General features: G+C 43.0%; 1 protein-coding gene across 4 annotated transcripts in view; it reads right to left on the bottom strand.

The window, feature by feature from the left end:
• Positions 1–27,937, bottom strand: part of fbxw7 (F-box and WD repeat domain containing 7) — a 106,427-nt gene that overhangs the window by 62,235 nt on the left and 16,255 nt on the right. For 3 of the 4 annotated variants that reach the window (XM_079552706.1, XM_079552705.1, XM_079552707.1), the window contains 2 exons: positions 12,115–12,363; positions 11,316–11,813 (listed from right to left, as the gene is read on the bottom strand). In XM_079552706.1, coding sequence (XP_079408832.1) covers positions 11,316–11,813; positions 12,115–12,294 — 678 coding nt within the window. In that variant the 5' untranslated portion in view covers positions 12,295–12,363. Of the gene's footprint in view, positions 1–11,315; positions 11,814–12,114; positions 12,364–17,962; positions 18,131–27,937 lie in introns of those variants that run through there. The other variant, XM_079552704.1, reaches the window with a different exon arrangement.

Raw genomic sequence — 27,937 nt, 5'->3', positions numbered from 1 at the left:
ATTTATCTTATTTCAGAACATTTTCATCATTGAATACGTAAATAATTAACACACAAACGTGTCTTTGGTGACACCTGTCCTCAGACATGACTGTAACTAACTTTACTGAGCGCAGCTCGTCTCCATGGAGACGTTGACTAAAGGCAGCCAAATATGAGATTCCTCATCCGAATCCATTCTTTGATTACCTACTGCCACAGGCGCCGATTTATGCTCATCCCAGTGGCTGGGGGTCAGGATCAATCTCGTAAACTCATGGTTATGAGCCCAGTGCTCAACCTCTGGAGCTAAATGAGCGGAGTAAAGACTCACCGCCACATGTCGTACATTAATGTTACAAACCGCCCCGCGCTCATGTGTTCCCAGAAAACGGAGTAGGGAGCAGCAGCTTTACAGGTTATGCTATGTATTGATCATTTTGTAATAAGAGCAAATTCGCCTGGGTGCCCAAAGATTTGAGTGGGTGCTCCAGCCTCGCAGCACCCACGGGATCGTCGCCTATGCCCACTGCAGTAATAGTTATAGTATAGTTAATTAGGAGCATGGTTTGTAGTGGCAACAGTACGATCCAAATAAAAATCTCACACACATCTGCAGAATCGACAGGCGAAGCCTAGACACTGTCATTCAGGGGTAAGAAAAGTTGTAAAGTTTTCTCTGACAAACGATAGACGGGAGATTTGAGAAGAAATGTCCAGATGATGCTGCTTACAAAAAGAAAGCAGGTGTGGCGGGCTCACCAGGCACTAAAGTCCATTTTATCAATTCCAACATAATATTCTTGGAAATACAAAGCAACGGTACTCCAATTACTGAGGTGATCTAATGTCCTCTGCTCACCCTGGAGTTTACACCTCCACAAACATGTTCCAAATAAATCACAAATCCAATCGCACTATGCCTGCAAAGCTTCAATCCAACAGTCTGCCCTAAACAAGCAGACCAGTTTCTTATGTCGCATCAATAATCATACTGAGAAACAACTGAGAGAAACTAATAAAAAGTTTGATCTACGCACAACATTAATTAAAAAGCCTCACCTCTATATTAAAACAAAAGTTGCGCTGCACGTTCAAAAATCAATTTCTGAAAGCCGTCTAATAACTTCTAAGGTTATCACAATCGAGTCTTGATCTTAATTAAAATTGTCAAAACGCAACCAAGGTCTCTCCAATAGAAAATACACGTGAATACTGAGGACGAGTGGATCATACAGTGAGTCCTGCAGATCAGGTGCTCTCCTATTAACAGCATCCCGAGTGTCAGGTCACCGGCCCAGTCACGCAGTGCACGAGGACGACACATGGATAAAGGTGAACCAAAGGCATTTTTCTGTTGACAAAAAAAACAATTGATTCTAACAAATATACATTTCGTTTAAGGCACGCAATGGTTTGTTAAGGAGCGTGTTCGTTATGTACATAATACGTATTTATTGCAATCAAGTTGAAGTCACTATTTGAGTGGTCACAATCAGCAACTCTCACACATTCCCTCTGCAAAAGGAAATATGGATCTTCTTATGGATAAAACCTGCTAACTTTGTAATTACACTGCTCCAAACTTGCTGAGATTTACAATTTACAGCTACAGCGCACCATTTCTTTGGCATTTTGGTCGCATAAATTATTACACTCCTAAACCCCCTGTCATTTCTCGCTGCTAGCATGCGGAGACTAGAGGCAAGCGCTTCAAATAAAAAAGTCACATCATAAGTTGTGCGGGCCTCATTAGCAAGCCAACAACACATGCCCCCTTCCCAAAGGCTCCACTAAAACTTTTACGCACCCGTGGCACCTGTTTATACGGGAAGCACATGCATCTTCCGCCTCGTAGCTGCGGGTGATATAGGCATAGCTTTCACGGGCACGTCCGGATCTCCTTACTCCACATTCACCCGGCGCAGGGCGTGGTGGGAAGGAAAGGCTACACCGAAACTCAAGCAGCTGCTTCTAATGGTTCCATAGCATGATCAGCATCTACGCTAACAGCTGGATGCCCATCGCGGAGCCCAGGATAAATGCGGATACGCAGGTCGAATTAGCGTGGGAATTATAGCACAAGCGCGGTGGGTATGATGCCGCAGCAGAGGGGTCAAAGAGAAAACCAGCTTAAGAGTCAAGAATGGTTTGCAAAAAAACACACACACACAGATATAGGAATAAACTGTGTCTGCTTCCTTAACGTAGGCTCAAAACGTACCTCTTTGACCTGGCTTATGATCAGGTCAGTTAGGTAGAGCTCTATCCCACAGCCTGAAGTAAAGCTGCCTTAGGAGGAACACTGATGTTGGAAGTACGATACACTGGGCGCTATCCTCTAGTCCTTCTTACTGCAGACTTTGTCTTATTATGATACAATATTTATTTTATACGAAGTCTGTTCATTACTATTCATATGGTGGTGGCCCCATTGGGAGTGCCTGTTTCAGACGGTGAGTCGTTGGTGTCCGAGGAGGAGCAGATGAATGGAGGACCCCGCCTACAGGGATAGGGCAAGAAGAACTGAAGCTCCAGCAAGGACTGGATGTTTTGCGATCTTGGCCCTGTCTGCAGAGGGACTCCCAACGGGTTACGATTGTTAAACTTTTGCATTCCGTGGAAAAAGGTGAAACTTGTGAATCATGTGCAACAAAATCTTTTAACCTTATAATAACATCTCAAATAATATTTGATGCCATGAGAGACTGAGCTGTATGCAGAACAGTTTACCATGATAAATTAATCACAAAGCATGCCACAATGTTAACCACTAATTTCAATATTCCACATACTTCAATAAACTATAGCCAACATACAATATACAACAACTGTACAAAGACTTAACTTCTGCTAAGTGCGCAGAGATCCAAAGACAAGTTAACCAATGCCTTTCACTGGAGTCAGATGGCACAGGCTGCAGTGAGTGCACGTGGTCTCCATGGACAGACCCATCAGCTCGCCCGGTGGGACCTGCATGAATATGAGCTATATAGACCAAGGGGTCAGAAGTGGATCAGAAAGTGACCACAAATGCCAAACATAGTTGTATGCATTTAATCAAATATAATAATATAAACACAGCAGTGACAGCTCGAAGTAAAAAGCTTAAGTTTCTTGATAATACTTCCACATTTAATTACTGCAACAAAGCAGCATGGTGGATAAGTAAAAACAACCATGTATTTTGCTTGTATTGCAAAGCAGGGCAGCACAGACTAAAAACAGCCATGCATTGTGGACAATGCTAAGCTCGTGGCGGCCGCACAAAGGCAAGTTCGACTGAGGCCCATCTCGGCTTGCTTTGAACTTAAATCTAGTGATAAGCAACACTAATGACAAGTTGATCATGTCACCACACTACATACAATGAACAATGAACATCTAGCTAGAGCGGCCTGTATTTTGAGACACTTATCTTTTTGTCTTTGCCAGATAACCTCTCTCTCTCTTTAATTGTGTTATTTGTAGAACATTAATAAACATTAATAAACGTTATACATGCATTCTCTCTGATCAGGACAGGCCAAACAGAAACTGCTCTCCATTAGTTGATATAAAAACATTTCATCTGTTAGTGCAACCCAAAAATAGCAGCAATGAAAAAACGTTTACGGCAACGTCATGTCTTTTTATCGACTTAACTACAGGCAAAAATGCGTGTATGAGGTATGCATGAAAATGAATAAGGAATAGACAGAATCACTCAGCAGGTGAATCAGCTTGTTCAAAGTCTATTCAAGGCATTTTTGATTCTCTATCCGTAAAAGGATCAACGTACTAGCTACGCACTGGAAAATAATCCTGGAGTGGATTTTTAGCCACATTTTATGGCCAGTCCATTTAATTTTTAATCAGAAAAATAAGGATGAATGTCCTTAGGCCCAGTCGTACTCACCCGTCTGTGGCAGAAGGGCACCTGTGCGATGATGTTGAAGCTGAAGATCCGCAGGACTTTCTGAGAGGAAGTGTCCTGTGCGCCCAGGTCCCGAGAGTCTGCCACGTCCAAGCCATGGTCCTCCAATGGGACGTACAAACTCTTCTCTTTCTCATTCTGCGCTTTCTTCCGAGCACTGGCCGAAGAGAAACCAGGAATAGGGCAATGCCGCAGCATTGCAAAGAGACGACTCAACGAACTAACAGGTCATATCCCAGAGGTGTTCACGAAAGTCTTTCTCAGCCTTTCTTAATGACTTTTGTGAAGCTCTCGAACAGACTTAACTTAATATTGCTCAACACTGAATGTCAGCACCCATCTCCTCTTGTGACTGCTGACGGCACCCTTTAAAATATCTCGGGTGTGTGAGGTCACTGTGCACCCCGTCCAGGCGGGCGGAGCGACTGCGTCAGAGGCCTAAACAAGACGCTCCGGCGCCCCTCCCTGAGTGCGAGTGCGTCCCGGTGGAATGTGCGCTCCCCTGACCCGCACGGGAGGAATGTGGACAGTCCCATCTCGATGCACACGTGCTCATCCAGGGGTCTTCCTCATCGCTGACCCCCGGCTGGCACGCCCCGGTTTAAAAGAGTTCCATTCTCGCGGCTTCATGTCGGCGGTAGGAAACACACAGCATTACATCGCAGTTTGACTTGTTAAGGCTGATGAGCCCACAGGCAGGAATGTCATCAGCCCATGTCAGCAAAGAGAAGAGGGTATTTCAGGAGCCCATCACACAGCTGCCAAGCACATGCACATAAACAAGAAGTCACTCCAAGACTGCCTTTACTTGACAATTCAGGAGCAGCTTCCTATATCACTGGCAATGGCCAATTGATCACAGCCATGATCTTTGACGAATGACTGAAAATGGAAAACTGCGTCAGCCTTGTGAAGCGCAACACAAATGTGAGCTATGATCATCGTTGCTGCAACCCTCGATCCAGTTGGCGTCTTTTCTCACAAATGGAAATCGATATAATTTTATGCTTGAACTGGTACATGACAAAATAGAAATCGAAAGCTGGGTGAAACCTTTCTGAAAGTATTGTAGAACGCAGCTTTAAAGCGGCACGAAAAGTTTTCCATCGAGTCTCAGTCTTCACAAACATCCCAGATAACATCACCATGGGCTAAGCTCTTCCCCCTCGCCCAACTGCCATTGTTTAACCAGATTACAGGGCGGCCACCAACAGTTGACAGTTGGACTAAATGTGCATTACATTTTGAGTATGTTTAGCACAATCAGAGCAAGTTGGCGCCTTAATAACAGCTGTGGGGGGGAATGTAGACTGGTGGGACACTGCATGGGACCACTCCTACGTTAGAAAGTGTGGCCTTTTGTGAGTGAGAAGGCAACAGTGCGCATCAGCTAGTGTCGAGGGTAAGTGTCTTCAGTGTCCTCGGCCTGTGGAGGTTATTTGAGCTTTGAGACTAATCTTAGTCCATGGAGCTATCTGACAGACACGCCGGATGGGTCTGCAGCGTGACCGGCCTCGGCTCAAAGTGCAAGCCATGGCTTTCACGGAGCCAGGCTCTTGTGCAACCTTTCGATTTCTCTTCCCATCCAACGATCATTTATGAAAGCTTTTGGTGCTTACTGGTTTACCACAATTTTAACCATAAGTTTGAGTAATTCGGTTGTTTCTTCTTCTTCTACTACTGTACTTCGATCTGTATTTCCTGAATTTTGTAGTGACAATTTGTCCTCCGCACTTTTGAAAGCCCATCATCCAGCACTGAATCCATTCTGTGCTCAAAGTGTGTTCATGCGGGCGGCATCGATTTGCTGGCATGCCGTTAGCTGCAAGTGAAAGCTTGTTTTGCTGTCAACATTTTCTATCACGTCATTCACACTATTGCCAGTAGTAGGCGCTCCAGGGCCAATTTGAAACCCTGACCGACCCAGTCTCTCACTCTGTACTGCCTTTTCTTTATATTATTTTCAATGGTAAAAGCTGAAATACTAATATACCACAAAGAGGCCCAAAATTACAGTTTGAGTTTGCATATGTCCACTTTAAATCTAATATTATCCCGGTTTGAAAATGTTTCAAGGGGCTGCCACATAAAGAGTAGATATTTGGGAAATGTAGCAAGAGTGAAGTCATAATGAGAAGCCACTATGGTGATATCTGCAGTGCATCAACTTCACAGCAGCAGCCCCCACATCCAGAACAAATACACAGCATCGCCTCCCTCTGGTGGCCAAGATGAAGACGGCAACAACGACTGACAATATCTCACACACAGCTGACACCAGCATCAACTTTAAACTTGTCCAAATCGGCCGAGCTGTCAGACTAAGAAGTGGAGAAACAGTCGAACATGGGCTGCCGACAGTCTACACACAAATATCTCACGCATCATTGGTTACGGCAAAAAACCCAGCGCACTGGTCCCTTTCTGCAAAATGTAGAATGTACATTGTACATCACGAGCAGGGGAAATCCCTTTAGTCCGAGCATTATTGTGGGAATCCAGTAAAGCAATGTCAGCTATGAACAAAAACGTGCTGAGCAGCCAGGACTGAGCGCACGCATGTTCACCGCGCCCTCCGTCATGATAATCCATCGATTTATGCCAAGGAGAAGCAAATAGTTTGTTTGCCACTTGTGTTCTTCTGGGGGAAAAAAGTTCACGAAAAGTTCTGAAGTCAGCAAATGAGAGCGACGGGGGACTGCTAATGCTGCGAGCCGATCACTCAAAGGGCCCGGGCGGAGGTGGACACTGGTATAATGAAGCTAAAAAAACTAAATGTTGTCAAACGCACATGCCGTGTTCAGCAGTGTGGACGTGGGCGGAGAGGAGGCTGCAGCTTTGTGGTTCACTGCTCAGCGTGTGACAGGCACAGTGTGGGAGAACCCTCCTACAAACCGGCAGCTATAGCTTTTTCCTCTCCCAAAAAAAGCCAAACATTTAATTAGCTGCGGCGGAGGCTCGTGTGGATGTTTTGACAAGCTCAGAACAGTAATACGTGAGAAAACAATAAGAGCTGTAGTGTTTTTATTATGTTAGCGGAGGAGAGTGGTCGATCTTTCATTTATTTCAAGGATAGCCCCGTTGAGATGAACCATCTCTTTTTCAAGGGGGGATCTGCGATGCTGAGTGGTTCTAGTCCGTGTCATTATGATCTTTATTATTATTTTTATGGTTCTGCTTATAGAAATGATGTGTGTTTGCAAGTTTCCGCATGGGCTTTCTCCATTATTACAAGTTTCTTTTACAGCTTGTACGCAACAGGTGACAGCAAGTCCGAATGAATGCTTTTTAATGCATAGTAAATTCTATATTTTAATGCCACAAATGCAAAACTACTGTATATCTGGCCTAGGACTACAGATGGTTAACTCTGGCATATTCTACAGTTGAGCGATTATGTTAACATGCACTGTCCTTGCAAAAAAAACATCTTTGTGTATTTCATTTCGTAAAGATTTGTAAACATTCAATCAAACAGGAGTATAAGGGGACATTTTGATGTTCAAAACCAAACTGGACACAACAGGAAACTTTTGAGCAAAAGATTTTTGTAAAATGTCTGTCAAAATTGCAGATGAATTTGTTTTAGATCATAGTTTTTGTGTTTTTGACAAATGTATGCAGTGAAAATTGTTGAGCAATGTCATAGCGGGTTCTGTCTCTAAAGAAAAATTACATTTTCAAAGAAATTAAGATTTAATGCCATTTTGGCAGAATTAATTTAATGACTTTTAATGCTTTTAAAACTTAAACGCCATCTTAACCGAGCACATTTCTCTAATGCCGGGTCGGCATTAGCCAAATCCAAAAGCTTCTCAACGGGAGCCAGAGTAACGCCTCATTTGTGGTCATACCGCCTTTGCGATGCCCAATCCCGTCAGACCTTGGAAGCTAAGCAGGGAAGGGCCTGGTCGGTACTTGGATGGGAGACCGTTTAGTAACACCAGGAAGCCTAGCGAATGTAGTGAGTGAGTGAGTGGTTGGTGGTGGTCGGAGGGGCCGATGGCGCAGACTGGTTGCCTCGCTTCCGTCAGTCTACCCCAGGGCAGCTGTGGCAACACTAGTAGCTTACCACCACCGGGTATGGAGTGAATGAATAATGCAATGTAAAAGCGTCTTTGAGGTTCCAGAAAAGCGCTATATAAAACCGATGCATTATTATTATTATTATTATTTGAAACACCTAAAAAACTGATCTTGGATTTTTCCTTGCGTTGTTGGGGTCTTTTTTTGCTTGTATTTTTTGGCACTTTTTCACTATGTTTTTGTCACTACAGTTTGACAAATTATCTGCGCGTTTTTGCTGTTTTTAATGGCTTTTTTTTGTCACCAGTTTGGTTGCTTTATCATCACTTTTTGGCAGTATTTTTTAAAGGTTTTTTTTGCATTTTTTGTCACTTTTTTTTATTTTTATTTATTGTCATTATTCTGCTGCTTTTTCCAAGAAGCTTTTAGATTTGAGTAAAGCCGTACTGGAAAAATGTGCTCAGTTCAGGCGGGAGTTAAGAGGATAAATACCCCTGCTATAAATATTTCCTTCAAATTATTTTATCCAAATCCTAATAAGCCCCGCTTGCTTATCTGGCTTCTGCAGAAACATGTATCAACTTGTGATACAACTTTTGGTTTATAATTAGGACGATCTAAAGCTTCAGACATCAGACTCAGTCCAGCGTTGCTCAAAAATGAACGGTTTATATAAGAAGAAGACTGTACAGTATCAAGCTGTATATCATGTCACCATCTTAAACTGGTCGTAAAAAGAGCCTTCCTCGTAGCTGCTAATGCTAAATACCATCTGTTCCCATGGGATAATCTATATAGCACAGTATACACATATCAACACCTGCTAATGCACCCAGTCCTCATGCCAACTCCGACGGCCAGAAATAAGAGTCATTTAGTAAGGCAGGCCTTCTTTGCAGTCGTGTGCCCTTGCCATTTGAACGGTGAGTATCCGAGAGCAAAGTATGACTTCAAGTATAAAGATTATTAATAGGGGTGATTAGGATTGTTATAGATGGCCTGTTGGCACCGGGGCAGTGGAAGTTAAGACGCCGAGCTGAAAACACCTGCTGGGCTGGGGCTTGTGCCAAGACATGCACCGAAAGAGACGTGTCACGGCATTTTAGGGATGCATGCGGATGTGGCACTGTCCACATGGCAAGGAGTAAAAAAAAAAAAACGAGATCTACGGTTTTCTTCTTCTTAAATAGTTGGGAAAATTAGTCACGATCTTCCCAGTATATAGGTTTAGTTTTGTCCTTTTTTTTGGGGTCTTAAATTAGTCATTGAGATTTGATTTGGACACAGTTTGACTTTGTTTTGTGTCCATTTATTCTGTCACTGCTGATCTTGAATTTGTTTTAGTAAAATATTGCACTAATAATAGTATTATCGCCAATCATTTCACAATAAGCAGAGGTCCAAATCATCGTAATGGTAAAGATGGCACAATCTAAAACAGTCACAATGTGGACGATGTTGCTTTTCAATGCACCAAACATGAGGTTACTACCGTTTTAAACCATGGTTTAGACTTGCCTTTTTAATGCCTTTAGGGATGGGCCGTTCTATTTAGAGGTATGGCAACACAGCAGTTAGTACTCGAGATTGTTTCTGTGTAGAGAAGCATGCTCCCCCATGTGTTGCATGGTACACTGGTCTTCCTACCACTAAAAACCTATACAATATGCCTCTTCAAAAAGATACATTGTTCTGTTTTATTTAAATAGTCACAATAAGGATCATACTACACTACAGTGCAGTGCAGTAACCTCACCACAAGAGGGCAGCAAATGCACACTGTATGGACAGCTCTCAACAAAGCAGTGGTATTTCTTCAGATAAAAATACCTAATCCACAGCAACAATGCAAAAATGACTGGAAAAAATGTGCGACACTTTTTTGCCATGTTTTCACTGCATTTTAGTCGCTCTTTTGTTGCTTTTTCATCTCTCTTTAGTCGTGTTTTTGTTGCTTTTTTATTGTGTTATTGCTGCAGTTTTTGTCGCTCTTTTGCCACCTTTTTATCACTTTTTTATTGCGCTTTCACCTTCGTTCTTGTCGCTATTTTGACCTTTTGTTTAAGAAGATTTGTGTAAAGCCAAGCGGGAGAAAATGTGCTCGGGTCAGGTGGGGGGTTAAGAGGTTAAAGCAGAAAAAATAGCCGGAATTACAAGCGCTGGCAGTAAATTCCCCGACATGCTACGAGTAACCGCAGTGTCTCTGAACCGCACGTTGCTTGTCTGACTCTCGTGTCGCAGAGATGATGTCTTCATTGCACTTGTCCTCACTTCCACAGAGGTGACAGCCCCCTAATATTTTTACCCCTCTCTTAAGGCCAAGCGTCCAGGAATCACCGCAACGAAACACTTATGCGCCAGATCAAAGCCGGGAGGTGTGTGTCGACTGACAGCTGTGTCGCACGGACAGATCGAGCAGCCTATGTTTAGCGAGAGGTAGGCGAGGACGACACCTCTGATTTATTTGCCCCTGAAATGATTCTCACGAAAATAATGAATCTTCATCGGGGCTGAATGGTTTGGGGAACATAAAGCCAGCAACCCCACTGTATTGGAAACCTGCCTGTCAGTGAGCACAGCCTGGACGCCTTTGAGGTTAGGACAGATCCTAAAACAGGCGCAGGACACTCTACACCTGAATGGTCTATTTATCCAGCGGGATGCTCAGCGCTCATGGATCAGAAGTCGGAAATACATTGTCAAGTGCTGCTATTGGGTGGTAATGAAATCAGTCGCCGAGCCAACCCCAGCCGCTCCAAGTTGTTGAAGCTTTTTAAAAAGTAAAATTTGTAAGCAGAGAGAAAATGAGAGACAATGAAAACATCCAAACATACCAGAGATTCCCACAACAGATCACAGCAAGTGCCGTGTCAAGTGTATGATTAGGTTTCTGTCACTAGAGGGCGGTGTTGCGCTAAAAAACATGAGCAAGAGAGACAGATGAATAGCTACCGAAGTGGTCTCTAACACTAAAAATAGCATGACCTGTTTAAACATGATTAAAATAGCTTATAGGGTTAAATGAATAGAGTTGATACATGAAAGAATGTGGATTTAGACTTCGAATAAAATCCTCTGGTTTTCACACAGTACCATCACAGGAAACATTTGACTTTCTGAGTAACATGGTCTGAACCCAGTCTTTAAAAAGGTCAAAACATGGCCTGAACCAGGACTAAACTTGGGCTAAAACAGGACTAAATCATGACTAAGGAAGTTCCCATACAACTAGATAACTAGATACAGGATATAATATTTTGTTTTTATTCTTATAGCTATGGAAATGTTCCTAATTTTGCTTCACTCTCTGGAAAACAGTGTCAAACTTGTCTTGTGTCGTGAGTTGCAGGTTGTATTTGAAGCCACTGTTTCAAAGCCCATCATTTGTGCCTTACCTTCTTGTTGGAAGAGCTTTGGTGCATACAACCCGAGTCCAGGTTGTTGGGAGCGGACACACTAATCCGTATTGTGGGAGATCTCGGGCCTTCCTCCTCCTCCTCCTCCTCGTCCCGGGCGCTCTCAGCCGAATGCTCAAAGTCATCGCTGTCCTGGTCCATGTCCTCTTCATCTTCTTCCTCTTCCTCCTCGTCCTCCCTCTCCTCCTCCTCGTCCTCCTCCCCCTCCTCCCCGCCCTCGGTCCTCTCCTCCTGCTCCCCCCGATGACTGTTGTTGTTGTTCTCCTCCTCTTCCTCCTCCTCTGCAGGCGCCTGGCCCCTGAGCCTCCTCTGCTGGGAGCTCCACGCCCAGCGGCCCCCTGCTCCTTTGGGCCGCCCGTTCACCGCGCTGCCCCGCTCCTCTTCTCCCGGCTCCGCGTCGGGATGAGGGCCGTTGGCGGCGGACTCGCTGGAGGACCATGGCTGTTCTCGCTCACCATCCACTTGGGACGCTGCAGGCTGCAAACAAACACTTCATGGTCAAGCCTTAAGATACATATAGGTCTGCCTGGATTGGAACAGCAGGTTCATACTTGTGGTGGTGGGAACAATCCCAATTAAAAGGTTTTAACTAAGGAGCACAATTATGCAGCATGTGAAACACCTGCCACATGTCAGATGTTCAGTGAGTGTGTCATTCTGCCGTTCTCCTCGTCTTTAAATAGATCTTTATTTTTAGTAACTGATTTTATGATGAAAAGACGGCATTGTTCCATTGGAAAATAAAAGTACGAAGAGCCAGGATTTTTAGTGGTCTTACCCTCTGATCCTCAAGAACCACTCTGTTCATGTGCTCGTCCTCATCCCCCTCGTCCGCCCCTGCCTGCTGGGGAGCCCTGGCCGTGGACGAGGCGTTACCTCGGCCCCCTGGGCCCCCCGCGGCCCCCGGTCTGCGACTCTGCCTGCTGCTGCTGTCCCCCGACAGCAGTTCCTGGTTCATCTCCAAAAGCCAGCTTGCTACCTCCTGCACCTTCGCTAGGCTGTCCGAGGAGGAGAAGGGCTTGACATGCTGGAAGAGAGAACAGACAAATGAAAAGATTCAAATGTGCTTCATTAACAGATGAGTGTCACGAGATCTCACTTTTCAGTCTCATGAACAATGCATCAATAACAGGATGCAACAGATACGTTTGGGCGACCAATCACATGGAAGTATGGGTTAAGTGATGATGTCATCACTCTACTTCTGGGTCCAATGGAACTATAACGGGATTTTGTTGATTTTAACCATCTTAAGAGCTTTGTATACAATCATTTTCCATACACAGTAAAGACTTATTTTAAATACAAAGATAATTTGCCTGGAGAAATTGAGTTATATTATTCTAATAATGTGTCAAGCAGTTGTTTATCTGCTGTTACTTTAGGAGGAGATTCAGATAAAGTTGTGTTTGTGTTTGTGCTGTGTTTGTCAATAGAGCTCTCAACAGTTTGGACCCGGAAGTAGCTTATTATTGTGTATTATGTCACACTTAACCCAACGGGAGACAACAGACATAAAAATATAAGGTAAGCTGCTACAGAATTCACAGTAAAATCACAAATAACACTTAAAAACTAAATATTTCATTAGCTGTAGCACCTTGTTTTGCTACATTTCGAAACTTGGCTGTGAATAGACTAAAACAAGATGCACTTGATTCAATCAGCAACAACTTTCCACATAACAGTCCGTCCTCTTCCCATCACCCTATATTTGACATTTCGGTTTGTATGAAACTGCTGTACAATTTCAGTTCAATCTTAAAGAAAAAAGTCCTTCCTCTTCCCAAACGATTCAAATAGAATCCTTTCCAGACTGGCATTACTTGGCTAATGTTGCGTCTGTAATATTGCACTGTTTTTTGTGCCAGGTTATATCCAAGTGATATCTGCTTCTAAAAAGGATAATTCATTTGTGAAATGTAGAGATCGGAGGTCATTACCAGCACTCTAAATGACAGCATGTATATGTTGTTCAAACTTCCTTCAAAGAGCATCTCATTCTGGTCTTCTGCAGAAAAACCTTTTAACATCATGGCAAGTGACACATGCATCCAAGCAACAAGAAATGCAGGTAAAAGCCTCGAGCCAGGGCTGTCACTATTCTGGCCCCCACAAAGAAGTGACAAGTGCTTTCACTCCACTCTTTCAGCCACATGTGGAAAAAGAAAAGCTTTTGAAAGAAATCAAACACGCTGCTCAGAAAAGATTAGACCACTGCACTATTTCTACTGGCTCATACATTATATAGGAGGCTCTACACAAGTCACAATAATCTGTATATAGGACAAACGTATCCTGACCCATTTCAACATATCTATGCAAGAATATCACATCACCAAACACCGACCCTATGTGGCATAAGGCTAATCACCACTTTGTGCTTGTAAATGTCATCTTACTAATAAATCAGGGAGTTACTTATGCTTTGCTAGTACCTGTATTGCAAAGTGTTACCAAGTGCAATTATGGTGATCTATTCAAATATCAAAATGAATATCAAAAGAATTCATTAAAAGCTGACTCCAATGCCTGTCATAATCAGAAATCTTGAAAAGTAGGCATTGTGTGGGCCGTGGGCACATATTCACTTACAATTTTCAGCGCTGATCTTGTGGGGCAGACAGGGAGGAGCTAAGAAACACTGATGTAAATGGAGTTGCCTTTAGTGGGCCGTGATATTCAACAGGTCCAAATATACAGTAGGGCTGTGCAATCAATCAAATCTGTGTAACGCTTTTACGCTTACTTATTTTAAACATCTTGATTACGGTCTTGAAAATGCTATGCTGATCTGAAATATATTATTCAATTAAATATTCCCTTGGTTTATCTTCGGGCGTCAACATGTGCTGTGGTCCCTAAACCCCTCCTTCCCACGCTCCCCTTCAAAACAAACAACGGATTGGAGAGGTAAGGAGAGCGCTTCCTGGTTTACGGAGGACCGCGGGAGGAACTTGCAGTTTATCGAAGGAGTACTTTGAATAGTCACCGCGGAAGATTTATCGATGACTCAAGCAACGGCAACTATGCTTTTGATGAGGGAACAACATTGTAATATGGCAAAAAGTAAATCATAATCATATCATGGATGTGGACAAATGCCACTAACTTCCTCAGGTTTTCTGGCTGCATTACATTCCTACGGAGAGTTAGCAGTGTTTTGCTAAAATAAATCTGTCAACAGTATGTAGCTGAATCATGCGGCTGTTGGATAATCCCTTACATGTTAAAAGCTGTACTCGGAATGTAAATACTTCACCAGAGGAGACTTCTGTGTTTATAACTGCAACTGATTTAGCCTTGAAGCTAAAGGCTAATGTTAATTTTAAGCTAACAAATGTTAAAGAGGGGGTATTATGCTTTTTTTAATCACAGAGCACCAGTCTATAGCACACTACAATGATGACAAAACCTTCTGTTGGTCTGTAAATGCAGTAAATTAGAATAACTGCCTTGTATAAAATTGCTCTCTCAAAATGGCTGTAGCGAATGTCTTGAAATAGGCCTCTGTCTCTTTAAGAACCTCTGACCCTTTCCGAAACGCCCCCTCCACACGCTGTCTGTGGCATCAGTGGGGAGGGGGTTCTGCTGAGGAGCAGTGGTTGGTTACTCGGCTGGTGACGAAAGCTCGGAGGCGTCTCCAGGAGGTGGGGGCGTTCCTAGGAGGACTCAGGCAAACCTATCCCTAAAATGGCTGCCATCAGAGTTTTTACAGATTACTCTAAAATACGTGAATGTGCCAAGGCAACACTTCAGGCATGTTTTTAATGAGGGTTGTTTGAGTTTTCTTCTGTTTTTAAAATATTACTTCATTTTTAATTTACGTCAAATGTGGACAGGAAGTAGCCTTTACCCCACACTGGCCAACAGAAAGTTAGCCAGAAATATTCCGTGCACAGAGCCTTTTGTAATGAATCATTTCTCTTCAACATTACATGGCAAAAAAGAAATATTTTGCTTAACAATGACACACTTGTAAATTGTAACCTAAGTGAGAATAACGACACAAAAAGTGGGTTTATTATCGAACAGCAGGTCCAGTATTGTACATCAAATTGAACTGAGAGTTGGCTACACTGTCGCACCTCCAACAAACAAAAAAATGGTAATGCTTCTTGATATAACTTCTCAAGAACATCCAACGTCATGCAACACTCATTAGACAAGAATCTCAGTCAAACCCAACCAAAAAAAAGCACCTGGGCAATAAAAAAAACTCGGACAAGGTGACCAGAATGCCATTAGTGGTTTAGTAGTAGCACCCTGCGTAGAGATTTATTTCCTCCCGTTGAATTGAACATAATCTTGGCTAATGCATTTGTGGAGGTGCCAAGAGACCCATGAGAAGTCTGAGGCTTATCTCAAGTGTGACAAATTAAGAATCAGAATTGGCCGCCAGCAGCAGCAGCAGCGAATCTCTCCCCCAGCTCTTCATGGGGGGAGATGTGCAGTAGTTTATCTGTTTGAGCGAAAAAACAACTACTCTGACCTTGAGGAGACTGTCACTAGTGTCTTTCTTGGGCTTCTCCTCCTCCAATAGTCCCGGGCGCTGCGGTAGGAAGGCATTAGGCTCAGCTCACATTGCACAGCCCCCCTTTGGGAGGGCCACTTCTGCAGTGTGTTCTTCGAAGAGGAAGGCTATGAATAGCTAAAGCTGTCCCTGCCTTTACCGGAACAGCCATTGCTCTGTAATTAGTTACCTGGACACTGCATCCAATGGGTCTGTTGTTTCTTTGTTGTAGAATGGAGAGAAGTGGAGAAAGCAAAGTCAAATCTACTACAGATGGCTTTGTGGTGCACTGTTAGAGATACAGTGAGTTGGCGAGGATCGGTCGAAGGTTGATGGTCTACAAAAAAAAATTGCATTAAAAAATGGCCTGAAATACAGACACAAGACTTGTTCAACAGCCATTATCAGCCACAGTCCAGAGAGCTGCGAAGAGGCTGGAAAAGTATGATGTGCTAGTGAGTACATGAGGAAACACATGAGTAACCTTGTGGTACTAAGTGAATGCTGATGGGTGATATAAACACCGGTTACTGCTAAACTCAAGCAGAGAAATTAAGGACCATCTTGTAGAGGCTGGATCCATAAATTGACTTATTGCCAGAAGAGGTTGGTCATTTTAGAGAGCTTGGTAATAGTATAGGGTTGAATGTTGATTAGATTAAGTTGCCACTTGTCAGACAGTCGACTTGTAAAGTAGTCCACACAGGTCCAGACAGACGCCGCTCATTCATAGCGTGGGAATCCTCTCAGACACCACATACAGTAATATAGCCTGCTCACTGACAGTCAACAACAACAATTTAACAACACTTTAAAAAAAAAAGGTAATAATGTCAATCTTCTCTGACCTGGGGGACTGCTCTAATATTCTCATATATTTGTAGTGATTGGCCTTATATAAGGTTGGACGTTGTATGTATTATCCCACTCTGGGCCTGCAGATAGAAACTAAGTAAAGCTAAATCTGAAAAAAAAAAAAAAAAAAAAGGTGTATGCACACAGATCCTGTAAAACAAGCTATGTGACAGGCAAACAGTTTGAATAAGTTCAAACATAATCACGCATTAATTGAAGACCTGAATACGGATGCTCAAACATGTAGTTCACTTCAAACACAGCCTAGAGGATGTGTTCGTAGGAATAAAAGGAACAGCACCAACATCTCCAATAAATCACAGCTCAGTGACCTTAATACAGCAGTGGAAGGGTGTGGAGAAAACAGTCTCACACTCACATGTGAAGGAGTGTCATGGTGTACACCAGACGCTGGAGTGGAAATGTAACTGGCCACTTACAAGGGACAATTAAGCAGCATTAGTCTCAAACTCCACAATAATGAGTAAATGTGCATTAAAGCAGCATCACTGAGCTGGTTTCTGCAAACAGGGCGGTAACAGAGGCTCAGAGGCAGGATCGATGGCTCTATTTCCAGACAGAGCTTTGTGATGTCTCTGAGGAGGGAAGTGAGACCAGTCCCAAAGCTACTGTACCACAACCTTTAGCTCAACTTCCTTCACTCAGAGTAACTTACATACGTCACTACTCTCAAAGAACAAGGGCCGTTATGAAGTCACATCAAGGTCCTGTGTCCGCCTTCACAACACTGTCACTTTGGCCTCTGTTAGAAGAGTTGCTATGCAACAGTAATATTGCTACATTTGTGGATTTCTGACAAGACTGCTCAGAACTAAAATGCTACAAGCTGAATCATTTTGCTCTGTCTGTTGCCACATGGACGAGGGAGATGTACAGTCACTCTCTTGTGGAGCCTAAAGACATTACTTGAGTTTCGCAGAGACACACACAGCACTAGCGCAGACTTTTATTTGCTCCATTAGAAAAAAGCTTTTCTCTAGTCAAGGCAGGCAATCACTGCAAACCACAGACAGTCTGAAGGTATCTATTTAAATGACTGTGCTGAAAGCCTGACCACTGTTGTCAAGGCAGCCGGCCGGCCATTAAATCACCTGGCTCCATTAAAGAATCAATTACAGAGCTGTTCCGGTTGCTTCTACCTGGGAATCCTTAAGGGACGCAGAGAGCAGACAAACATGCGCGTGTCTCCTGTACAAGAGCTGCCCTGTACAGAGGAGAGGAGGTGGGCACGTGTTACCTTGGGTCGCGGCGGGCAGCCTGTGGCCAGGCGCTGCAGCTGCTCTGAGGTATTACTACAGGAGAGCAGGTCTGAGCAGCAGGCGGAGCGGCCCAGTCTCTTCATCAGAGAGGAGATGATACTGCAGCCACAACCGCACATGGACTTGCTCATCAGGAGCCGGGCAGAGCTGGGCTTGGAAGTGATTTTAAAAAATAGCTTCTACTTAAGGCACTTCCCGGTGATCTCCCTTACTTTACTCCACAATATTCCACAGGTAGTCCGCTCACTGTCCGTCCACAGCAGAGGTGCCGCCACAAGTCCACACTGGAGGCACTTGGGACACGCGCGGAGCATTTCCCGGTGAGCGCATCAATAACTCCACTCCCTCTGCCGCGCTTTATGTCTTAGATGCACGAGTTTCCGCTTCGGCTCCCTCCCTTTTACAAACTCACGTCAGACCAGCTCCCCGTGATGTTGCGATGTCTGCCACTATGCTCCCTCCTCTCGTCTCTCCCTCCGGTGCGATCGGCTGCTGCGCTGTGAGGATGCTCTCCCTGTTCCTTTCGCTATAAACTGGAGGGGAGAAAAAGCCAATCCAAGTTGACCTGGTAAAAAGTCCGAGCCGAGTATGACACTTGAGCTGCCGGTCGTTCTGTTAATTGAGGAAGCAGGGGGATTGAATATTGGGTGGAAATCCAAGCCAGTGCACATGTAGCAGAGGGACTGATAAGGATGCAGGGGGGGAGGGAGAGTGTTTAGGAGACGGTAAGTGAGCAGACAGGATTATTGTGGTCATAATGTATGTGTGTGTGTGTGGTCAAGATGCTGCCGATGAGCACTGGGATAATCAGCAGAATAAAATGCCTGCTCTTAAAGAGAAGAATCTCCACAGTGTCCCTGACTGAAGCTAAAAATGAGCCACTTCAAAGCGTTGCTGTGATTGTGTTCAGTTTGATAAGATAGCTTTATTTATCATGTGGAGCATGCACCACACAAGATTAGTTCAGAGGAATCAGTTCTTTTGGATAGAGTTAACAACATATTCTAATGAAGAGGTCAAGTTTTTGAGTTCTCCAAGTTTGTAAGGATGTAAAAAGCTGGGTTCAGTTAGTGTTAGCATAATATGAACTGAACACAGGTGAAACAGACATACCTAAAACATATTATACTCAATGTTTTAGGTTAGGGCTGCACAATATATCGCGAAAAATATCGTATCTCGATATTAGCTTATTCAATATCCGTATCGCGAGAAGCCACAATATATCGCCAACATCACCATAACCTTCATCTGACTGAGATCGACCCATTTTTTTTGCAAACTCAAACTCATGCATTGAAGTCATGTGTAGAAGTTCAGTTTTAGTTAAACATTTACTAGCTTTGTTAAATTCTACCCTTGTTTTGGTCCTGATTGGGTGTTTTTAAGTCTTCTTTTGACACAATTTGCTGAAAAAAAATCGTGTTTAGTGAAATATCGCAATAATATCGTTATCGCGATATTGCACAGCAGTATCGCATATCGCAAGTCACTTCAATATCGTGCAGCCCTATTTTAGGTATGTTTGTCATTTCATGTATGTTTGGGTCAATGACATGTAAGGCGTCGACAAAGATATCTTCTAAAAAGCTCTTCATGTGTATTAAAGTGTTTATGCAAAAAAGAATTGTTCAGAAACACAGAATATTTTTTGCTTGTGTTTATGCGTGCAATGACTTAAGATGTTTGCATTCCAACAGTCAAATATTTACATATTTATAGACATAAAATATGCAAATTAGTACATTCAATACAACAGCTATTCTCCTCATAGTTATTAAACTTTGGTTCACTTTAACCTATGTTTTATGATAAATGTATATTTTACCTGGTTGCACCACATGACAATATCAGTTGCGCCACCTGACAAATTGTGTGAAGACCAGAAATATGCTAGATGCAATAGTCCAGGGGTTCCCAAAGTGGGGGTCAGGACCCCTCAGGGTGTGGTGAGACACCGAGTTGGGGGGCATGAGATGTTTTATGTCATTTATTTAATATCTTAAAGCAGTATTAAGTAACTTGTTTACCTTAATAAATCATTTACGTAGTCCCTCTGGAGGTTATACAAGTGTTAATGGGATGATTGGGGGTCTTTCATCTCCCCCTGGTGTCTCTGGCCAGAAAACCACAATTGCAACTTCGCTGCCTACGGGTCGGAGGCCCCAATACACACTAATGGAATCACAAAGAAAAAGCTAACAGGCTAACGGGCAAAGCTAACTGCGGGCTAGCACCACTTATACACTATTTAAAACCAAGTTTGAGTGAAAAATATGATTGTGTAATTGGATGTACACTATCCCACTCTCCCTTTTAGCCCAATTTCAGGCATCAATTGTGTTTTGTGCATAACGGTGTCTATAACGATTTCAAATAAAAACCTGAATGCTGCGATATCCGGTAATATTTCACTGTACTTGCAACACGGCTAAATTTCAGACACACAACTTCATCCTCAAATGGGATCCTTTATGTGGCAGCGCCGCAGAGAGGCGACAGCACAATTACAGCTCCCCCAGCTCTGATGTTTAACCTGATAAGTCTGGTGGAACGCGCAGAAGTCGTGCAAATCACCGGGCTCAGACGCTCATAATTACCAGAGATGATGAAGCAGAGCGGCCTTGAGAGAGTCTGACACGAAGAAGAGGAGCTGATAATGGCAACTCACAAAAAGATTTGCAAAACAGGCCGCAGCGCTCCGCAAAGGAACAGCAGCGGCGTGCTATTAATAGCCTGCGTATTAAATAACCATCATTTGGAGACAATAAGGGTGGAAAATGTCATTGCCGTCATTTGCGCAAATTTCAGTGAGTGACAGAATGCTTCAAAACTCCTGAAGAACTTAAAGGTTATATTTTAAGTGATGATAAGAGGGAGACAGCAAAGTATTCAAAGGGCGAGCACCACAAAGAAAGCCAGGGATTTAAATAAGAGTTCAGCCTTTGAGCTTTTGGCCTTGTAGCTCCATCATAGGCTGATTTTTATCTTCAGGCCGACAGTACAACTAAAGGAGACTTAAAATGATTGGTATGAATCCTTTATGTCCATAATGAATACCCAAAAGTGTTTGTACAGATATATTATTTTCCTTTTTCCACTTTTTTGTTGTTGCGTCAGGTGGCAAAACGGGCCCAATAAGTGAATTGACAATAAATGCTTTCCAATTCCAAAGAACCTTAGTATACAATAAAATACATTATTGTCGAGCAATGTGCCAAAAGATCGCTTCTACGACTTCTGAATAGCTAAATTGAGAAATACTTGAAACATGGAGACTGACCAATAAGAAGAGTGAGTGTGGAAATTTCATCACCCAGCCCCAGTTAAAAACATAACAGCAAATCAAGAAGAGCATACGGCAGGGTTCTATTATAGTACTCTCAGGCTATATTTTGGGCCTTAGTCACTGGACGCCATTCAGATTAATGTCCCTGAAAATTGAGCGATGCCTTACCAGAGGAAAAAGTGCAAGACAATAATGCAGCACTCAGAGCTCTCCTCTGTGTTCACTGGCCCATCTCCTTGCGTTTGATAGGAACACTACAAAAGGTGACACCTCGCTGTGATTCATTGCCGGAGAGATTTCGAGGGCGCTATCACCCTGCAACAAACGTGGCACCTGGCGAGAAATGAAAGAAGCGCAGAAAACCCCGTATCTTTAATCACAAACTATTGGGCCCGAAGAGTGGAACAAGATGAAGACTGGGGGGTTTAAGGAGTGTCCGCCCTTTAGAGCAGGGAGGCTAAAGTCAAAACGGTGCGCAGGAGAGGCTTTTGTCCTTTTTCTGGTCGGAGAGCACGAGACATGGCCGGGTGAAAGGGCGGCCTGTTGTTCATTATTTATGAATATTGCTTTTCACTGTGTCAGCTCGATGCTCCGGTATTGATCTATAAAGCAGAGAGAGACGGAGAGAGCTGCACCAAAGCACGGGGCCAGGCGGAAAATAGCAAGAGATGAAGTATCATTGGCAGCAGCTTTAGATCCTCAAATGTTATTGTACAAATGCATTCCCAGCAAGTCACTCTGTGTGCTTTATACTGAGTTCTAATGTTATGAGTTGGTAACTTGCAGGGACGCAGGACTGAAGGCCGTGTACCCGATGTTTCCTGTTTGTAAACCATGTCTGAGGGAGCTAGTCTGCAGTCCACACTCATTTCTACCTTCCCTTAAGCATTCCTAACAAGGGCTGGGTCCTGGGACAAAATAACAGATCGGATCGCAATACTTTGTGTTGCAATACCAAGTATCGATACTTTATCAAGTATATGTGTTCTTATCATGCACTCCTTTGTTTCCCAATAATACCACTTAACAATCTTATCACTTCAATAAATGTCCAATGGCATTTGGTTTACAAACTTTTGACACATGACTGTTTTCTTTTTACAGTTTTTACGGTAAACATACAACTTACCGTATCACATTATGTATCGTATCGGCCGCTGAGTATCGTGATATGTATCGGATTCCTGACAAAAGTGGATCATCCCAGCCCTAATATATTCCACATTTTTAGAGTACTTTAGAAGGTATTTGAGCTCTGAATTGTGTAATAATATTTCATCAAATCATCTTAAAGCAGTACTAAGTAACTTGTTTACCTTAATAAATCCTTTCCGTAGTCCCTCTGGGGGTAATACAAGTGCTAATGGGAAGATTAGGGTTTTTTGATCTTCCCCTGGTGTCTCTGGCCAGAAATCCATAATTGCAACTTCACTGCCTACGTGTCGGAGTCACCAATACACACTAATAGAATCACGAAGAAGAAGCAGGGGCAAAACTAACTGTGGGCTAGCGCCACTTAAACAGTATTTACAGCCAAGTTTGAGTTAAAGAGGAGTTAAAAATGTTTTCCATTGTGTGATTCATGTACAATACCGCTCTTTCCCTTTGTCCTTCCTATCAGCGTAGTATTTACTATCACGGACAATTTATAGTAAGAGTAAAAAAACACAACATGCTACGACACCTGCAGTGGCGATCATGGCCTCTAGGGGCACAAGTTACTTAGTACTGCTTTAAGGGCAGGGGCTTTATGTTTGAGGTATAAAAAACATTTGAATGAAAATGATCCACTCCAGAAATTTGGACTAAAGCACTTAAATTCATTCATATCAAACGTTCTAAAACGTAAAAACAATACATTTTCTATAACACACAAAAGGGAAAATTGAATGATCCCTATAACCACATTTTACAAAAGCACAACATAAAATCATAGATATGAGCAATAACCTTAAATCACAGTCATCACAAGCCAAAAAGATCACATTAAGTCAGCAATAACTTATCAAAAAAGTGATTCAAAGTTTAATTACAATCAGCCTCCATCTCCAGTCACAGGAATACATCGAGCTGCTTTTCTCTGATTACAGTGCACTCTAGTGGGCAAAGTCACGAAGCTCAGGCGGCCGCAACAGTATATGCAACAGTCACACTGGGTGCCACGTCTTCACCCTGAGAGCAAAGTGGGTAACAGGCTGGTATAAGAATAAATTCACCCCTTCCACATTGAACTGAAAAGTGAAAAGCTCATAATCTGCTTCAGCTACATCGGCTCAAAGACAGTCATCTTTAACTTTCCCGTTGTAAAGTGCACGGGCAGCACTTCCCACTGTCCCCCGACTATACGAGATTCATAAACGTTGTGTATTCTTCGCTCTAAAGCTGGCCCAGGGCTGTCTGAATTATTAACAAAGAGTGAGTGGGAGTGAGGTGCTGGGCATGATTAGGGAATGACACAGAAGACGGCCAAATCTCCCGACTTTTCCCACAATGTGCTTAGGAGGCAATTTCACTTTTAATTTTGGACTAAATGAAAATGGCGGGTCCACTCAGCAGTTTCGTCAACCTACAAGACACTTTTCTCACACTGGAGTCGGAAGGGGAATAAATGACAATGGAAATCATATTGGAAAACTCTTTCAATTGCCTTTTATGTTTTTATTTAATCGAGTTTCAGTTCCCAGTGCAACTTTGAAATACATTGGCAGGTTGACGTGGATGTCAGAACGTGTCTGGAGGTGTGTGAAAGGGTTAAACAGACATTCAAATAAAAGGGTGCGTACATTTTCGAACGCGGTAATGCACTATATGAATGTGATGTGGTCACTGGGATTAAGAGGCGTGGCCAGGAAGTAGCAGAAGGGGTCATGTTACCGCGCTAAGGTACAGTGTCTTCTTTAAAGTCGAGGGTTGGGGTCCCTGCTCTTCACTCCTTTCACAACGATCCATCATGTCCAGATATTAAGGAATACGCCTGCAAATAAACACATTTGGACCATAATAAAAAGCTCATTTGCATTTTTATAACAAAAAACTAGCCTCAAGTGTCTAACCCAAATTGAATAAAACACATTGCATGATGAACTGTTAAAATGCAGTACAGTGAGGCACAGGTGTGAAATTAATGTCACAAGTTGGCAATCAACAGGAAGTCGTTTCTGACAGCTGAAACTAACGTAGCTTCACAGCGTGACAAGACCCGTAGGTCACTCCCTGAGCGCTCTAGTTTATTCCAAAAATAAGGAAACGTAAATCGCACTAATTCAAAAAGTTCATTGAAAGACACTGTGTGGTAGTAGCCCTGAACGCTGTAGTTACTGAGGAAATTCAAATTGCTTGGTAGCTTAATACTCCTCTTGGGTTTCTTTATTACGTAGGCTACTTTTTACAAGCTATCACTGTAGGGTGTACTTCATATTTCAATGATACATCAACACCATACTGTAACTGGTACCTTCTGGTAACTCGTACCTTCTTCTCTACCCACCAAGCCCGAAGCGTAGTATTTTATTCATAAGACTTTGATGTCTAATAAACATCAAGACAACATCAAGAGCAAGAAGCAAAAGGTTGCTCTAAGGCTGGGCAATTAATCGAATTTTAATCTAATCGCAATTTTAATAAAGGTCGATCAAGAAAATCGTGTGGTGCGTTTTAATCCAGGAGAATTGGCCAGTCCTGTCACATTCTGGAAAGAAATATGGACGACGCCGTGCTGCAGCGCCTGTCAGGTCAATCCCAGGGAAACACTAGGCCCAAACAAACAGGAAACACGGATGATACATGCGGCAGCCAAAGGAGGGTAAAATCAGCTACAAAGCCGCTAACTCGTCAAATGGGCAAAACAGAAACACACGAGGAGCTGTCAGAGGAACAAGGCGTGCGCACGAGGATGAAAAGTTCATCTTTGAAGGGAAAACTATCGATCGACTATTGTGGACTATTTTTGAGGCTGCAGCCGTGGATTAGCTGGACTTTAACCAGTGAATTGTAAGTTTAAGTTATACTTATAAATGCGCTTTAAAGGGGCTGGATGCAAGTTGGCCATTTTATACTCACTGCTGCCACCTCAGGCCATATGTGTAACTGCACCTTCTATATTAAGCTCGTGCAAGACGGCAATTCGGGCCGAAATGACACCTTTTTGAGTGACAGTGCAGAATTTTAGAGGCAGTTGTGGTGAACAGGTCTGGGCTCATTCTACACATTAGGACATGGCTAGAACATGTAGGGGGAGGAACATACTTAATTTTAACATTTTTAAACTCCCTATAGTCCCTTTCAGAAGGGGATTTCTCTGTACATAGTAAGTTGTTAGCGCTTCACTCTGTAAGCCAAGCCACGCACCAATACTCTCTTCTGGGCAGGTGAGGGAATGTTGTACTGTGAGGATAGAAGTGTGGAGCTTGTTTTTGCTGCAGTTTTCAGTTTGGCCGCAGCATCTGTTTACTTGTAAGTCCAGGAAAGGCCATATTTATTGTTTTTTTCTTTAAAACAAAAATAATCTAATCGAAAATCGAGATCGATCAAAAATTTTTCCAAAATCTCCCACCCCTAGGTTGCACTTACGGGAAAAAATAAATGACCTAAGTGAGCCGACTTATCTCCACTTGTCCATATCAAAGAGTCAACATCCGGGTCAGGAGATGAGTGTAAGAGTTTGAGGGAAACGTGCGGTTAACATTTTGACATTTGAGTGCCAGTCCACACGTTAAAAATGCAGCAGCGAGCAAAGCAAGACGCCTCTCTGCGCTATCACTTTACCTTTAATTTAGCGGCATGTGCCGGCAATGAATAATACAGGATCTGCAGCACACACAGGGAGACCAAAGGAAGGAGGCGGAAGATAGTCTGTGTACAAGATATTATCAAAGATGGAGAAGAAAATAAATAAACCGAATGGTGATGTGCACATAGGCTGTACTCTCTCTCTGGATCACTGGAACATTCACCTCCTGTTTGTTCATTACAGCCTGAACAACTTCCGCAGAGTCTCGTGCAAGTGTGAAAGGGCTGCATCCTGCCTGAGGATTGACAATAAGAAACGGGGGGGCGGGACATTCTACATAACCTCCACACAGGCAAGTCATTTGGCCCACCACAAACACTACTACTGTGTCGTCAAAACACTTATTTAGCAACTAGTAGGAAACAGGGAACGCTGTGTGTGGTAGGGCGTTTGACGTTTGACAGAAGAATTGAGCAAGAATTCTAAATACAGTTGCGCCTACCTCACGATGGGAGGGTTTATATTGACTAGGGTGACTACGACTCAGCCCTGAGGATTTCTTTCCAATCACAAAGCCATATAGACCCTCAGAGTGTTGGTAAATAGAAGATCTTGACTGCCAGCATTTTGGTAATGCTATATTAATAACAGCCTAACCACATGAAACAAAAAGGAAGTTCAGTGTCTTCTGTCTCAGCACATGAACTACGGTCGTCTCATAAAAGGTGTCCAAAAGTGAAGACAATATTCAAGATGATTTGCTTTTAAAAGAGAGGTTTGTGATTTCAGACACTTCCATATAATGATCACAACTGTCTCTCTCCCATTAAGAAGTATGGGCTCCTGCCTGCTCACCAACTGAATCTCTTAGTATAGTAAAAGTAAGAGTTATGTAGGCATTCAGACAAACGCCACTGCCTTGCATTGATCCAAAATATTCTCACTTTTGCTATCATACTACAGGGAACTATGTGGGAGTTAACGGAAAGTCAAAAAATCAAGACGGTGTAAAAGTGCCATAAGCCACAAGTTAACATTACAAACTACTCAATGTAAGGAAATGGTTCAACAATATGACGTACATGTTTGATCGCTTTCGTGTCCAAATAAGGGCAAGCTCATTTACTACAGGCACAATGTTCTTTTAATATACAAGCAGTAATTGCTTTAGTAGAGTTGGCAAATGAAGCTATAAAACAGATTCCCTGTGGAACAGCACAGGCCCGGCAAACACATTTACCGCAGTTACAAGGCCTCGGAGATACTAAACACTCAATAAACCACAGCCTGGGTGGGTTTTCTATAGAATAACTAACGCTGGTCAATGGTGGAATGCCTTCCGTTGATAATATACCCGTTCATTGGAAACATGTTGCTAGGAAACAACTGGGTTCAAGTGAATACCCCATCAGCTTGTGACAACACACTCCTCGATGGAGAAGAGATTTGCCAATGCTCGAGTGTGACATGCTCAATGTGTTGACAGAAATACTGCTCCCCTTGGGTGTGTGCCACGCTGTCTCCTATTCAGCGCCCTCCGAACAACATTCATCTTGAGCCTTTTATCGGCAGCTCTATTGCAAAATTTACAACTTAAACGAAAGCACGAGAGCAAAAAGTTAGGCCCCATAAGCCTGCATGAATATAAATCCAGACCTGATGATATAAGTGACTTAACTGGTGTTAGGGCATGCAGCAAGTGGCTACAACCGGGCATGGGGGCAGCATATGGCGTTGTCTTTTTCCGGCCACAGTTACTATTTATAAATTCTTAATCATTTTATTTTCTATTTTAGTGTATGGAGACATGCCAGGTATGGGACCGAGTAGTGTTTTGACCCAGAGACTACAACTCACTTTATTTTAAAAGTATGGCTGTAAATTCAATGTATTGTACCCATTGATGTTAAAGCAGTACTAAGTAACTCTTCCCCC

This window comes from Gobius niger (genome assembly GCF_951799975.1).
Source record: "Gobius niger genome assembly, chromosome: 3".
Classification (NCBI taxonomy): domain Eukaryota; kingdom Metazoa; phylum Chordata; class Actinopteri; order Gobiiformes; family Gobiidae; genus Gobius; species Gobius niger.
The sequence above is the reverse complement of the archived record's forward strand: the minus strand, read 5'-3'. Positions and strand labels throughout refer to the sequence as shown.